Source organism: Sorex araneus, chromosome 1 (genome assembly GCF_027595985.1).
Source record: "Sorex araneus isolate mSorAra2 chromosome 1, mSorAra2.pri, whole genome shotgun sequence".
NCBI lineage: Eukaryota > Metazoa > Chordata > Mammalia > Eulipotyphla > Soricidae > Sorex > Sorex araneus.
The window spans coordinates 452,532,683-452,548,959 of record NC_073302.1 but is presented as its reverse complement, the minus strand read 5'-3'; the positions used below and the strand labels follow the sequence as shown (position 1 = coordinate 452,548,959).

The 16,277-nt window shown below is 57.0% G+C and overlaps 1 protein-coding gene across 2 annotated transcripts in view; it reads left to right on the top strand.

The window, feature by feature from the left end:
- The window catches only part of VIPR2 (vasoactive intestinal peptide receptor 2), a 59,630-nt gene that overhangs the window by 13,170 nt on the left and 30,183 nt on the right, over window positions 1-16,277 (top strand). For both annotated transcript variants that reach the window (XM_055140969.1, XM_055140968.1), the window contains exons 3-4: window positions 11,287-11,394; window positions 12,611-12,702. In XM_055140969.1, coding sequence (XP_054996944.1) covers window positions 11,287-11,394; window positions 12,611-12,702 — 200 coding nt within the window. The remainder of the gene's footprint in view (window positions 1-11,286; window positions 11,395-12,610; window positions 12,703-16,277) is intronic.

Below are 16,277 nucleotides of genomic sequence, written 5' to 3'. Positions count from 1 at the left end.
ATTTTTCCTTCAGATCTTAATGAGAGTCTGGCTGGTGAAAGTATTCTTGGTGAGGCCTTCATTTCATTGAGCATTTTTCTCTATAACCCACTACTGTTTTTGGGCCCAGAGGGTTTCATATAATAAGTCTGCTGTAAATTTTAAGGATGCTCCTTTGTGAATAATTTTCTTCTTTGATCTTGATGCTTTCAGTATATCTCTATCTGTGGTTTTCATCATTCTGATTAGGATGTCTTCTAGCATTTTTATTTGGATTTCTTTTAGCTGGTGCCCTCAGGCCTCCTGGATCTGGGAGCATACACTATATTCAGCTCTGGGAACTTCTCGGCAGTGATGGCTTTGACTGTTGCTTCATCATGGGTTCTTGCCCCTCTGGGACCCAGATGATTCTTATATTGCTCCTATTGAATTCATTCTAAAGTTTACTTGTCATCCGTTGGTTTATTTTGAGGCTTTTTTCCCACCTTCTGCTGCTGTCTGGAGGTTTTCTGGACCTCATTTTGGAGTTTTCACTCCAGTGAGTTTTTAATTTCACCTAGCAGGTTCTTCAGATCTGTCATTTCTGTTTGTAGTTTCTTCATTTCTGCTTGTGCTTTATTGGTGGTGCTTTCCATTGTTTCTTTGAACTCCTTATACACCCTCAGCAGTTCTTCTCTAAGTTCCTATCAGAGGCTATATAGCTCATTATTGCTGGTTGAGCCATCGGGGATAGCATCTTCACTCACTAAACTTGCTGACGGTTCTGTGTTCCTTTGCCATTGTGACCGTTGCAGTCTGCTGTAGTTTATTGTGTGTAACTGTGTGTTAAGTGCCTACAGTTAGGATCTTTGTATGTTCAGAGTGAGACATGGGAAGGTGAAGAAATGCGAAGCCGTGGAGCGTAGCTGAGCAGCCACACTCTTCAAAGCAGGGGGAAATCCTGCACAGGGGCCAAATGGCAATTCTGAGTGACAGGCAGGGCCTCCGATGCTGCTGAGCTTCCTCAAGTTCTGTCCCCAGTGCTCTTGCTGTACAGGCATACACAGGAGAAAAAAGGCTGCAACTGAAACTGTCCAGGCCTTTACTCCACTTGTGTCTGGACACTTCCTCGGGATGTGTGGTGACCCCTGTCAGCAACTCTTCTGTAAGCTTGGTCCTTCCACCACGTGTCCTCCAGGAGACAGAATTTTTCTCCGGTTGTAGCCACAAATGCACAAAGCAGTTATCTTTTTTTTTTTAATTAAATGGTTTCTCTGAACATGTGTGTGCGGTACGTGCTCTCAGGAAAGTAGAACTATGGCACGGATTCTCTGTGGAAGGACTGAGGCAGAACTGCAGCCCTCCCCAGTGGAAGGCATAGCTGCTCCTGTGGCCGCGCTTCCCCAGAGGCACCATGGGGAGGGGAACCCGCAGGACTCTGTGAGGCCACCAGAACTGTGAGCCAGGCCTGACCCATCACCCACATCTGTAGGTAGCACCACTGTCGTGGGGCCGAGAACTGGTGGCCCTGTGGAGGAGCTGCAGCCCCAGGGCCAGGAAAGTTGGGCCAGCATGGCCTTCCTTGGTCAGCTCTTCCACACGGGTCCCACTCTGCCGTGCTGTGTATGCCAAGGTTTGTCATGGGCGTCATAACACAGAGATGTATATTCTGGAATGATCCTGGGAAGCCACCCAAGTTGCGGCCATAAATCTGTGCCGATTATCCTGGGAAAAGCATGACAGGGCTCCCCGTGTCTGAGCTGCCTCGTTCCCTGCAGTGAGTGTCCCTCGCTCTTAGGATGCATCATGGCAGACATCAGGCTGCCAGGGTGTCTGAGAGAAAGGAGACTGTTGACATGGAGGGGGCCTGAGGCCATGTGGAGGGGAGACCAGAGCCCTTGCGTGCCTGGCACACACCCCTCGCTCTGTGCAAACCTGACAGTAGGTCCACGGCTGCTGCTGGCAGAGCGGCACACTGGGTGGCACCGCTGGCAGGGGTCCCAGACACAGCCCTGGACTCTCTCAGCCTCCAGTGAAGGATGTTTAATGCTTGGGGATGACTGGATTCGTGTATTTTTAGAGCTTCTAGGTTCCAGCAGTCCTCTGTGTCACCTTGGAAAGGCCATTTGTTCCTTACTGGCTTTAGGAAACTCATCTCAGAACTGAGTAATTGTTGGCTCAGGCCCAGGATATGCCCCACTTTGGGGGCCTGAGCCACTGTCCCAAATGAAGCCATGCCTGGCTGCAAAATGCAGAAGGACCCCTCGGCTCCATCCAGTGGCAGACCCACCGATAGCCCCAGCCTCAGCAGATGGCACAGTGAACCCCATGGCCACAGAGCAACAGGGCTTGGAGTGTTTGAGGCAGAGAGTTCCCCGAAAGGCATCTCTGTGACTCCATCCCTGCCTGGGCTTGGCCTGTGTGGAGTCCGGGGCCTCAGGAAGTGTGTGCTGGGCCGCTAGAGCGGGACAGTGGGGCGCAGAAGCGGTTCCTCTCCCAGCCCCCCAGACAGGTCAGTGTGGGTGCCCACAGCCGACAGGCTCACACAGGAGCTCGGGACCAGACGTCTCACTGTACTGTGGGCTCGGCTGCAGCCCTGCACTGCTGCAGGGCCCCAGGGGTCCGCGTGAGATCTCCTCGGTCACCACCTGTGTCCTCAGCAGAGCCCAGGGGACACACTCACAGATTAATTACAGCCCCTTCTGCCAAGAAACACTACATCGGGAGCCTTCTGGCTCTGTGGTGGATCAGGACCCTGAAACTGTGTGTTTACACAGGAGCCCAGAACTGTGTGCTCACACAGACACACAGCCCTGTGCTCACACACAGGCACACAGCCCTGTGGACACACACAGGCACAGAGCCCTCTGGACACACACAGGCACAGAGCTCTGTGCTCACACACAGGCACACGGCCCTGTGCTCACACAGACACACAGCTCTGTGGACACATACGCACACAGCCCTGTGGTCACACACAGGCACAGAGCTCTGTGGACACACACAGGCACAGAGCCCTGTGGTCACACACAGGCAACAGGCCTGTGGACACACACAGGCACAGAGCTCTGTGGACACACACAGGCAACAGGCCTGTGGACACACACAGGCACACAGCCCTGTGGTCACACACAGGCACAGAGCTCTGTGGACACACACAGGCACACAGCCCTGTGGTCACACACAGGCAACAGGCCTGTGGACACACACAGGCACACAGCCCTGTGGACACACACAGGCACACAGCCCTGTGGACACACACAGGCACACAGCCCTGTGGACACACACAGACACAGAGTTCTGTGGACACACACAGGCACACAGCCCTGTGCTCACACACAGGCACAGAGCTCTGTGGACACACACAGGCACAGAGCTCTGTGGACACACACAGGCACACAGCTCTGTGGTCACACAGCCACACAGCCCTGTGCTCACACAGGCACACAGTTCTGTGCTCACACACAGACACACAGCTCTGTGGTCACACAGCCACACAGTTCTGTGGTCACACAGGCACACAGCTCTGTGGTCACACAGCCACACAGTTCTGTGGTCACACACGGGCACACAGCCCTGTGCTCACACAGGCACACAGCCCTGTGCTCACACAGGCACACAGTTCTGTGCTCACACACAGGCACACAGCTCTGTGGTCACACAGCCACACAGTTCTGTGCTCACACAGGCACACAGCTCTGTGGTCACACAGCCACACAGTTCTGTGCTCACACATAGGCACACAGCTCTGTGGTCACACAGCCACACAGTTCTGTGCTCACACATAGGCACACAGCCTTGTGGGCACACAGGCACACAGGTCTGTGGTTGCACATGAAGTCATGATGCCCAACTCCAGAGCCCAGAAGGTTCTGAAAGCACTTGAGTGTGTGCTGGACACAGGACAGGGGGTACGTGCCCAGGGCACCGGACATGGGCGTGGGGCAGGGACCCTCTGAGCAACCTTCTTGTGGAGCCCAGCATACCCCCACCATGGGCCTTGGCTCCGGGTCACAGGGAGCCACTAGGGCTCTGAGAACAGCAACACCCAGTCAGAGTAGGCACTAAATTAGGAGGCTCCTGAAGACAGCAGAGGGTCAGCAGGAGCTTGACAGGCTGCCTGTCCAGCCCCCGCCCTCCGCAGCCCTGCACCACAGCCCGTGGGGGCTGCCTGTGTTCTCTGGTGCCAGAGTGTGGGACCGCAGGGCTCAGACACCACGGCCCGGGGCCCTGGTCGCACAGGCAGGGCCTGGGTCCAGGAGGGACTGCTTTCTCAGCTGGTCTTTGAAAATCGTTACTGACTGAATGCCATGGTTTACTGACTGGTGACGCTCCCACACCACTCTCCTCCCCAGAGACCCTCCCCCTCTAGCCCGGAGGCCTCTCTCCATCGTCCCTGCCTTGCAGACTCAGTCTGGGGGTGGATGTGAGTCCTGTTGCCTTTGGCCCTTTATTGCCTTTCTGCCTTGCTGTGTGTCCTTAAATCTCCTGGTTTGACCTCAAGTTGAAAAATTAGAGGTGGATAGAAGCCAGTCTTAATCATGAGGAAAGAAAGCTTGGCTGGACAGTGTCTCCACTGCGGGCTGAGGCCCCGTGGACCCTGCAGAGACCTCGCCGCTCCCTCTGCCCCAAACAGCACTTCAGTCCCTCAAGTGCAGCCCTTCCTCCTCCTTTCACTCCGCGAGCCCCAGAGGACAGACGGGGCAGGTGAGGCCCAGGAGGCACCCCAGCACCAGGCCCCGGCCCTGTCTGGGGAGGAGCCGCAGGCTGCTGCTGCAGAGCCGCCCTGAGAGGGTCCCGTGAGGCTGGGGGCACTGCGTGAAGGGACAGAAGAGGTGGCCCCAGCTCGGTGCTGAGGGCAGGGCTACACTGTCCTGCCTCTGCAGAGTCTGAGTCTGGCAGGAGCTAGGATCCGTGGTTTTAAGTTTAAATTAATCCATTTGGAAGAGGAAGCTACTGGTGCTGTTTGTCCTGAGGAGGCTCCCTGCCAGCTGGAGGACACCTCAGGCCAGAAGCGTCTTTGTCTCCGCCCCCGGTGTTCCTGCGAGTCCCCACAGTGCTCTGATGCCAGGCTCGGTCTGTCCTGAGTGTCCCTGTGGGTCTGGCTATGGGCATCTCTCACACTGCCCGCGGCTCTCGGTGTGGCTGCCCAGCTGTGCTCTGAGCACTGTCTCTGGTGACTTCTAATGTGGGCACTGGGGTATAGGCCACTGAGGGCATCTGCACAGGGCACTGCCCACGCCCAGAACCACGCGAGGATGAAGCTCTGAGGCTGAGCGCAGACACACCCGCCTGGTACCGAGTATTGCCCACAGACTGCCCCTTCCTCTCAGACAGCCAGGGCTGGAGACTGCCCGTCTGGGTGTGGCTCATGGGGGAGGGAGGACTCTGTGGCTCTGTGCTCCTGGCGTGTCTGGGCAACATGAAACATGGTGCCTGAGCAGGGGCAGCTGCCAGCCGTAAGCTCAGGGGTGGCCACGGGCCTCGGGGTCGGGGCAGCCATGGTCCAGGAGAGCAGAGGCCTGGCCTGGAAGGGCAGGGGCAGCAGAGCTGTGTGGCTCCGTCTCTCTCAGGACGAATGCCGCGGGGCCCTTGCTCAGGGTGAGTCCCCATGGCCGTGAGCGCGAGGGAAGGGTCATAAAGGCTCCTTCGTGACAGTGTCATCCCCGAGCCGTGAGACTCATGCTGTGACTTCCCCGAAATACTCAGGCTCATTGTGACAGACGGTGAGACTCCAAACCAGCAGTACAGATGGTCAGCTGTTGGCAGGGTCCGCCTGGGGCTCTGGGGTGGAGGGTCTTCACCTGAGGTGCGGGGGAGTCCTTCGTGGTGGTGGAAGCCCACCCCAGTGGCATGAGCAGCAGCGTGTCCCTGCACTGTGATGAGCCCAGTGTCCTGGCAGTGCTCTGAGTTCACAGAACCACGTGTCTGGAATGTTGCAAGGATACAGTCCCTTCACAGAAACCTCTGCCCTCTGCGTCCTTCCCCAGGGACCCTGTGCTTTCTCCTTGGCACCAAGGTACACGGGGTAAGGGGCATTTTGAAGTCCCCAAGGCTGCAGTCCACACAGTGCCCTCGAGGCAGCCATGTCAGGGGCACACACCCCCTTAGAAGCATACACGGCTGCTCTCCCTTCCTTACAGCTCTTCAGACGCTGGCCGGTGAGCAACCACTTCCTGCCCGACATCTCAGTTTCATTATTCCTCAAGTGCTCGGGGATCGTAAGTGACATTTTCAGCTGAAACCCAGACAGAGACGGGCCTGAGAAAGCTACCCCAGAGGCATGCAGGCTTGGTTCCTTTCTTACGCTTGGAGAGGCCACTGGCTGGCAAGCTGCTTGCCTGACCTCAGCTCTGACCTGACCACAGCTCAGCGAGTTTCCCAAGGGACTTCCGTGAGAGAGCAGGGTTCTGGCCGAGTTGTGTGGTGAGGCCAAGTGCCCAGTCAGGGGCCAGGGGCCACACTGATGCAAGTTTAAGCTGTTTTAATTAAGGCTTAAATCAAATCAAATTAAATAATCAAATTTAATTAAGGCTGGGGGTGGCCAAGCGGGGAACACAGCTCTGAGCGTTGGCTTCTTAGTACTGACTTACGCTACCACTTGGCTCATGTTCTTTTACCTGCTACCTGAGCTCATCTCTCTGATATTTTGCTTAATGATACACCAGCACTTATTGATAGCTGTGGTGTCCATTCGTGTCTGGTTCTGGTCATGTACTGGTCCATAATCAACCATTTATAATGGTGTCATTTTTAAGAAGAGTCTCCGTAGACTCAGTTGTTTTATTTAGAATCTTGCAAAATTGGAAATACTCAGTTTCACAGGTGGCTTTCAGAGTCTGTATGTGAGCACAGCAGATCTTTCCAGACTTTGATTGCCTGACCACTGTCTCACCGGCCAGATACCTGGGCACGAAGCGCAGCAATATGAGGTCCTCCTTCATGCCCACTGTCCCTCCTGGCCAGCCAGGCTGCTCCTGACTGTCCAGGAGGATTTCTCTCGAGCTCGCCTTCTTCTTGGGCTGTTCTGCTGCTGGGGTGTCGTGCTCGCCAGAATCTGGCCCCACCCCCAAACGACCCTCCCGTCACTCCCACACATGTGCTCGGGACCTGGACTACACACACCTTCTGCTTTGCCCTGAACAAAGTGCAGCCTCAAGTGAGCTGAGCATTGGAAGAGGGATATTTTGATGCTATTAGAATTCTGTGCTTTGGTTCTTTTGAAAGTGGAGCATTGTAAATTCTTTGGATGCAAACAGTCAGGGACAGCCCGGCTTCTCTGGGAGCTTTCTCTGATGTGCATTTTCCTTTCCTGAAGAGCACACGTAGGAGCTGTTTCTTTCTTTGCTTTCCTCTCCTCGCTGCCATCCTGAGGCTGTGATGCGTCTCCCCTGTGTGGGCTCTCAGCTGGCACTCCAGACTCTCCATGTGGTAGAACGCTGTGCTTTCCCTGGAATGTGGACACCTCACTCCTTGTTGTGTAGCTTTCAGTGTGTCTGCAGTGATGGCTCAGACTTCCCCCAAACAAGGGGCAGGTGCTGAGGTAGCTGAGGCCCCCTCAGGTAGCTGAACCACTGGCCCCCACAGGGCACGCCTCCTCTCAGCCATGCTGGCCCAGCTCCTGCTGGGCTGGGCCCACGTCCTAAAGTGAGGTGGCATTTGGGACCTCAGTGCTCTGCACTTGAATGCCCAATCTGCAGGTGCCTGTCATCCGGAACCTCCAGTGAATGTCTTGGCATTCCACAGGCCCCTCTGCTCCGCCACACCTTGAGCTGCCATGGCACTCACCAGATTTCTGCCGTGTCTTGGTGCTGCTCTCTCAGCTGTCTTGGTCCTTCTTTGTGGATACTCAATGCAAGAAGCCCATTGATCCTAACTGCAGCCAGTTTGCTCACCTGAAACCTCGTCCCAGATGTGGCTAGTTAGTTTGTTGAAGTCTGACTAAACCACAGGATTTCCAAGATCACAGAGTAGAGATGCCTCCGCGGTGAACAGCTTTGAGATGTGGATTCCCTCGTTGGTGTTGAGAGAGTTGGCCTCCCCTGTGGGTAGTAAGGCGGGAGCTCCGTAGGCCCCAGGTGGTCATGAAGATGAAACATGAGATTTGAAAAATGTTTCAAGTGATAGCAGTATAAAAAGGAGAATGAATTATTTTATGATTAAAATCAACTATATTTTTTTCTTTCTTGGTTTTGGGGCCACACTCAGCAGTGCTCAGGGCTTACTTCTGGCTCTGTGCTCAGAGATCACTCCTCATGGGGCTCAGGGAACCATTCGGGGTGACAGGATCCCATATGGGTCGGTCGCATGCAAGGCAAGGGCCCTGCCTGCTGTACTGTCTCTCCAGCCCCTAAAACCCATTCCATCGTATCAAGTAATTTAGTTAAAAAGTTGTCCGTGAAGTTCTAGTATTCCCTGAGAGCAGACAGCACTTAGCCCTGGACCTGACATCTCCTTGACGAACTAATGCTCAGCAATTCTCACTTTAGTGTTGTGGGTAGGGAGGGGCCCACACAGCCAGGAACAGACAAGGGTTCTATTACAATCACAAGGTACATGCTGCCCGAGGCTACTCTCAACCCCTGGTGTGGGACACTGCCCAAGGCTACTCTCTACCCCTGGTGTGGCACACTGCCCGAGGCTACTCTCTACCCCTGGTAAGGGACACTGCCCGAGGCTACTCTCTACCCCTGGTAAGGGACACTGCCCGAGGCTACTCTCTACCCCTGGTGTGGGACACTGCCCGAGGCTACTCTCTGCCCCTGGGAAGGGACACTGCCTGAGGCTACTCTCTGCCCCTGGTAAGGGACACTGCCCGAGGCTACTCTCTACCCCTGGTAAGGGACACTGCCCGAGGCTACTCTCTACCCCTGGTAAGGGACACTGCCCGAGGCTACTCTCTACCCCTGGGAAGGGACACTGCCTGAGGCTACTCTCTGCCCCTGGTAAGGGACACTGCCCGAGGCTACTCTCTACCCCTGGGAAGGGACACTGCCCAAGGCTACTCTCTACCCCTGGGAAGGGACACTGCCTGAGGCTACTCTCTACCCCTGTTGTGGGACACTGCCCGAGGCTACTCTCTACCCCTGGTAAGGGACACTGCCCGAGGCTACTCTCTGCCCCTGGTAAGGGACACTGCCTGAGGCTACTCTCTACCCCTGGTAAGGGACACTGCCCGAGGCTACTCTCTACCCCTGATGTGGCACACTGCCCGAGGCTACTCTCTACCCCTGGTGTGGGACACTGCCCGAGGCTACTCTCTACCCCTGGGAAGGGACACTGCCCGAGGCTACTCTCTACCCCTGGGAAGGGACACTGCCCGAGGCTACTCTCTGCCCCTGGTAAGGGACACTGCCCGAGGCTACTCTCTACCCCTGGTAAGGGACACTGCCCGAGGCTACTCTCTACCCCTAGTGTGGGACACTGCCCGAGGCTACTCTCTACCCCTGGTAAGGGACACTGCCCGAGGCTACTCTCTACCCCTGGTGTAGGACACTGCCCGAGGCTACTCTCTACCCCTAGTGTGGGACACTGCCCGAGGCTACTCTCTACCCCTGGTAAGGGACACTGCCCGAGGCTACTCTCTACCCCTGGTAAGGGACACTGCCCGAGGCTACTCTCTGCCCCTGGTAAGGGACACTGCCCGAGGCTACTCTCTACCCCTGGTAAGGGACACTGCCCGAGGCTACTCTCTGCCCCTGGTAAGGGACACTGCCTGAGGCTACTCTCTACCCCTGGTAAGGGACACTGCCCGAGGCTACTCTCTACCCCTGGTGTGGCACACTGCCCGAGGCTACTCTCTACCCCTGGTGTGGGACACTGCCCGAGGCTACTCTCTACCCCTGGTGTGGGACACTGCCCGAGGCTACTCTCTACCCCTGGGAAGGGACACTGCCTGAGGCTACTCTCTACCCCTGGTGTGGGACACTGCCCGAGGCTACTCTCTACCCCTGGTAAGGGACACTGCCCGAGGCTACTCTCTGCCCCTGGTAAGGGACACTGCCTGAGGCTACTCTCTGCCCCTGGTAAGGGACACTGCCCGAGGCTACTCTCTACCCCTGGTAAGGGACACTGCCCGAGGCTACTCTCTGCCCCTGGTAAGGGACACTGCCTGAGGCTACTCTCTACCCCTGGTAAGGGACACTGCCCAAGGCTACTCTCTACCCCTGGGAAGGGACACTGCCTGAGGCTACTCTCTACCCCTGTTGTGGGACACTGCCCGAGGCTACTCTCTACCCCTGGTAAGGGACACTGCCCGAGGCTACTCTCTGCCCCTGGTAAGGGACACTGCCTGAGGCTACTCTCTACCCCTGGTAAGGGACACTGCCCGAGGCTACTCTCTACCCCTGGTGTGGCACACTGCCCGAGGCTACTCTCTACCCCTGGTGTGGGACACTGCCCGAGGCTACTCTCTACCCCTGGGAAGGGACACTGCCCGAGGCTACTCTCTGCCCCTGGTAAGGGACACTGCCCGAGGCTACTCTCTGCCCCTGGTAAGGGACACTGCCCGAGGCTACTCTCTACCCCTGGTAAGGGACACTGCCCGAGGCTACTCTCTACCCCTAGTGTGGGACACTGCCCGAGGCTACTCTCTACCCCTGGTAAGGGACACTGCCCGAGGCTACTCTCTACCCCTGGTGTGGGACACTGCCCGAGGCTACTCTCTACCCCTAGTGTGGGACACTGCCCGAGGCTACTCTCTACCCCTGGTAAGGGACACTGCCCGAGGCTACTCTCTACCCCTGGTAAGGGACACTGCCCGAGGCTACTCTCTACCCCTGGGAAGGGACACTGCCCGAGGCTACTCTCTGCCCCTGGTAAGGGACACTGCCCGAGGCTACTCTCTGCCCCTGGGAAGGGACACTGCCCGAGGCTACTCTCTGCCCCTGGTAAGGGACACTGCCCGAGGCTACTCTCTGCCCCTGGTAAGGGACACTGCCCGAGGCTACTCTCTGCCCCTGGTAAGGGACACTGCCTGAGGCTACTCTCTACCCCTGGTAAGGGACACTGCCCGAGGCTACTCTCTGCCCCTGGGAAGGGACACTGCCCGAGGCTACTCTCTGCCCCTGGGAAGGGACACTGCCCGAGGCTACTCTCTCTATCCCTGGTGCGGAAGTTTGCCCCGCACTGACTAAATGAACGCACAGGCTACATTTGCTCTCAGTATTGCTCTTTGCTAGTGCTGGTCAGAGAAAACTAGGTCATGCTGTAATCAATGGGCTTGGGAGCTGCGAAGGTTTTCAGCAGTTGCTGCCCTGTAGGCACCCTGAATTTGCGGGTGCCGTCCTGCGGTTGTGGCTGGTAGTCACCTCTGTTTTCTCCCTACAGCCTGCAGTGGCGTGTGGGACAACATCACTTGCTGGCGGCCTGCAGAGCTTGGCGAGACTGTCACCGTGCCATGTCCGAAAGTGTTCAGCATTTTCCACAGCAAACCAGGTACCATCTTTGTGCCTCTGTGCTCCTGAGACGCTGTTGTCACTCCCATGGGGGACACACACCAGGAAGCCCAGTGTCAGCCTCCTCAGAGCCAAGTCAGCAGGGCTGTCAACGCTGACGGGAATGTAGGGAGCTGTTTGGGCACCACCAGCCAACCCCAGGGACAGACAGGTGCTCGCTTCCGACCACAGGGACAGGTGGGTGCCACGGAGACAGGGAAGGCTCTCCCCCCCAGCCACGGGGACAGGGAAGGCTCCACCCCCAGCCACAGGGACAGGGAAGGCTCCACCCCCAGCCACGGGGACAGGGAAGGCTCCACCCCCAGCCACGGGGACAGGGAAGGCTCTTGCCCCCTTCCATGGGGACAGGGAAAGCTCTCGCCCCCAGCCACGGGGACAGGGAAGGCTCCACCCCCAGCCACGGGGACAGGGAAGGCTCTCGCCCCCAACCAGAGGGACTGGGGTAGTGCTCACCTCCAAACAGAGCAGGACTGAGATGACTGAGGAGCATGCCTGCAGTGGGTTGGGGGTTGTTCTCCCCCTGCACAGGGCATTGCCAGCCAGCGCTGGGCTCCTTTGAGGAAGGGGTTTATTTGGGTGTGTTTCGTTTCTATTTCCAAAATCTTGCTGCATGATACACACAGATTTTCAGAACAACAGAAGTCCATTCTGAGAAATAGAAAAGAGAAAATGCACTGGGAGTCAGAAAGGCACAATGCATTGAGAGCACGACTTTTCATCTGGGCCAGAGACCTGGGATGGCGGCACAGGTCGGGGTGAGAAGGAAGAGAGCAGAAGAGAAGGAGCCTGTTCCTTTCTGGAGCATGTGCTTGAGACTGTCTTCCTGAGCCAGTGAGCAGAGCCAGGAGACGAGGCTGTTCTAGGTAGCAACCACGATTGCCCACTCGAGCCTGTTCATGCTGCAAAGCTGGTATGGAACACGCTCTGGTTGCTGAGATGGCCTGGCCTCACAGCGTGACAGTCCGGGTCCCGGGAAAAGCTCGACTCCACTCTCCTCTCCTCATCGTCCTGTGCTCTGTGTCACATGTCTGATTCCTCCCCCCAGTGCCAGGTGGGGTCCCTGTCCAGTCTAGAAGCTGAGGGTCCAGCCAGCAGGAGGCACACTTGGGCACTGAGTTGGTGGGGCCTGCACTGCACAGACCCCCTCGTCCAGCTGCTCAGTGCTTGCAGACCGAACAGCCCGACTTGACTTCCAGGAAACATAAGCAAGAACTGCACAGGTGATGGGTGGTCCGAGGTGTTTCCGACCCTCATGGACGCCTGCGGCAGTCAGGACCTTGAGAAGAAGGTAAGGCCGCCCCGCCCCACCCAGCAGTGCCCGACCTGAGCAGCTCCTTGGGCGCCACCAGGCCTCAGGGGCTGTATCGTCTGGGTAGCAGGGCCCCGGGGCCAGCCCCGCATGCTGAGAAGGCTGCCCTGCCCCGCCCCCACCCAGCAGTGCCCGACCTGAGCAGCTCCTTGGGCGCCACCAGGCCTCAGGGGCTGTATCGTCTGGGTAGCAGGGCCCGGGGCCAGCCCCGCATGCTGAGAAGCTTTCAGCCCCTTGAGCGCTTTGTCCTCCTTAGCACATTGCCAGCGTGTGGCTGAGAGAAGCCTGGGGCAGCGGTGGGGAACAGACCGCAGGTCCAGCGTCTGTGCGAGTCAGGGTGGTGCCGGGCAAGGGGCTGTGGGGCCTTGGCAGCACCTAGGGGCTCAGCCGCGCGTGTGCGGGTCTCCCCGGGCTGCACTGCCCAGGTTCTGCAGGACCTTGTCCTGGAGTCCTGCTGCCGGCTCTGCCAAGACCCAGCTGGGCTCTGCCACCGGGCCCAGCTCCCAGGACCCACCCAAATGCCACCCGAGCCATGGAGACAGCGTCGTGTCTGTTCTGTGAGTACAGCAGAGCATCTGCCCTCCGGACACCCTGGGCCCTCCCAGTCCCTCCAGGCACAGGAAGACCCTCAGGAAGCCTCAGCCTGAGGACTATCGGCTGCCTCTGCACATGGTTCCCTCAGGGAAGTGGGGGAAGCTGGGCGTCTCTGTGGCTGGGCCCAGCTCACAAGCTGTTCCTGCAGCTCTGGCCGAGAACACGGGTTCTGGAGAGAAAACTGGCCCCAAACTGTGACTCAAGTGTCCAGACCAGGAAGGCAGCCCCAGCGCTTTCTGAGAGCCAGGCTTGCACGGGCGAGAGTCACCCCATCACTGGGCCTTTCTGCACAGTTCCTAAGCAGTGGGTTCTGAGCAGTGTCATCTGAGTGATGGCACGAGGACCTTGTTACAAGTCCTCGGCCCCCAGAGTCCTGCTAGACAGTGAGACCACTTTAGAGCAAAGCCACAGCCCTAACATCCCAGCTCTGCCCAGGAAGGTGACCTCCAGCCCACACCCAGGCACTGTCAGCCCCGGACTGCAGCCAGGATGTGAGCTGTAACGGGTGGGGGTGCATGTGTGAATACAGGCATGTGTTGTCTGTGCAGTCAGCATCCGTGTGTGCACATGTGTGTCATGACTGGAGTGTGTGTTCATGCCTTGTGTGTATGCACAAGACGTGTTCACGTCTGTGTGTACATGCCTGGGGTGTCTGTGCACATCTGGGTTGTGGGTGAGTGTGTGTGTGTGCATCTTTGTGGTGCATGAGTGTGCGTGTGTGTGTGCATCTAGGTTGTGGATGTGTGTGCATGTATGTGTCCATCAGGGTTGTGGGTGAGTGCGGTGGGTGAGTGCGTGTGTGTGTGCATCTGGGTTGTGGGTGAGCATATTGTGTGCGTGTGGGTTGTGGGTGAGTGTAAAAAACATCTGCCGGGGGGTGGCCAGGCGAGAGCCCCGGCGGCTCTCCCTGTGGGCCACCCCCGGGTTTGAGGGGGTTGGTCCGGGGCCACTTGCCCAGCTGGAGAGGCCCAGGCCACGGGGCAGACGGAGGAGGAAAACAAGGGCCAAGCCGGTTGCTCGATCAGTTGTCGTTTATTTCATTCTCTCTCTCTGCTTCTCTCCCGGCTCTCGATCTCTCTGGATCTCGCCCCCCAGCCCACTCTCACAGCCTAGTTAAATCCCCCCAGCATGAGGGGTTGGGGCGTACTCATAGGTGTGGTCACCATCAATAGGGGTAAAGTTCTCTCCCTTCAGGGGATGTTGCTTCCAGGACAGATTCTCCTTCAGCAGGACTATCACCCAAGGGAGGAGTCCCATGAGTGTGTTTCTCCTCTCCTCATCCAGCAAACATACAAGCATTCATAATATCAATCATTTTGTATGGACACAATAAGAGATGCATTAAGCTTATAGAATTGTTCTACTGGGGCCATCTTGATCTCAGACTGCAGTGCTCAGGCCAGATTAGTCTTTCCTATCCCTAGCGGATAGGAAAGTTACTTTTCTCATTGTTACTTTTGGATCATGACATGACATGTCCATGATCAAGCTCTTAACTTATAGTTAAGCATTAGGCGCTTTGGCCAGGCCCATCTCAATGCCAGGGTAGCACATAACTCACTGCTTGTCCTGGATCCGTCCTGTCCCTCGTCAGGACCCTGATTTTGGGGTGCTAGGAACTGAGGGCAACTGAGGCATAAGTCAAGAAAGCAGATGCTTGGGAGGGAATAATATTCAAGGCCAATTAAATCCCGTTACAAAAGCATAATATTGTCTTCTTGTGTCTATACAAAAAGGACATTGCTTTAAAGTAAATTATTCAAAAGGCATAAGGAGAGGAGAAAGGCAATATCAACTTATAAGTTCAGTATCCTAGAAAGGTCTGACCTTACAAATTAACAGAGTCAGGTTAGGGGGAAAAGCTGATTATCTGTTTTGGGGAAGAGAGCATAGAGAAGTGATTACAGCTAAACAAAGGGATGGGAGTGACTCGGGAGCACCTTGATGGTGTGACAAGCTAAGCTCCTTGTGGCAAAGGGGGAAAAGACAAAGCAATGTCATCCTACAGGTGAGTGTGTGTGTTGTGCGTGTGGGGGTTGTGGGTGTGTGTGTGTGTGTGTGTTGTGGGGGGGTTGTGGGTGAGTGTGTGTTGTGTGCGTGTGGGTTGTGGGTGAGTGTGCGTGTGTGTGCATGTCTGGGTGTGGGTGAGTGTGGGTATCTGTGTGCATGTCTGGGTTGTGGGTGAGTGTGCGTGTGTGTGCATGTCTGGGTGTGGGTGAGTGTGTGTGTTGTGTGCGTGTGGATTGTGGGTGAGTGTGCGTGTGTGTGTACATGTCTGGGTGTGGGTGAGTGTGCGTGTGTGTGCATGTCTGGGTGTGGGTGAGTGTGGGTATCTGTGTGCATGTCTGGGTTGTGGGTGAGTGTGCGTGTGTGTGCATGTCTGGGTGTGGGTGAGTGTGCGTGTGTGTGTGCGCGTGTGGGTTGTGTGTGAGTGTGCGTGTGTGTGCATGTCTGGGTGAGGGTGAGTGTGCGTGTGTGTGTACATGTCTGGGTTGTGGGTGAGTGTGCGTGTGTGTGTGCATGTCTGGGTGTGGGTGAGTGTGCGTGTGTGTGTGTGTGCATGTCTGGGTGTGGGTGAGTGTGGGTGTGTGTGTGCTCACATGAGGGCAGGTCAGGGAAAGCCCCGGGTCCTGTGACCTGGGAAGACTGCCTGGTGTCTGCTGGGACAGCACCAGAGTCGAGCTTCCCAGCCCCAGGACGAGCCTTCTCCCCCCGCCCTCTCGAGACTGGCGTGATATCAGATGCATGTACTGGACAGAAAGCCAAGCATGTGGGGGCAGACGTGATGGCATGGTGCCACATAGGCCTGGGCCCCTTCTCCCTTCCGATTGCTGCAGTCTCTGGTCTGGGGTGGCCTGGGGGTGGCCCAGGCGGCCGGCCAGGCCACGTGCTGGCTGGTGGGGCCTGAGTGTCCCCCTGGTCTCACCAGCGGCTTGCCAGCCTCTGCGTCCTGCCCTGAC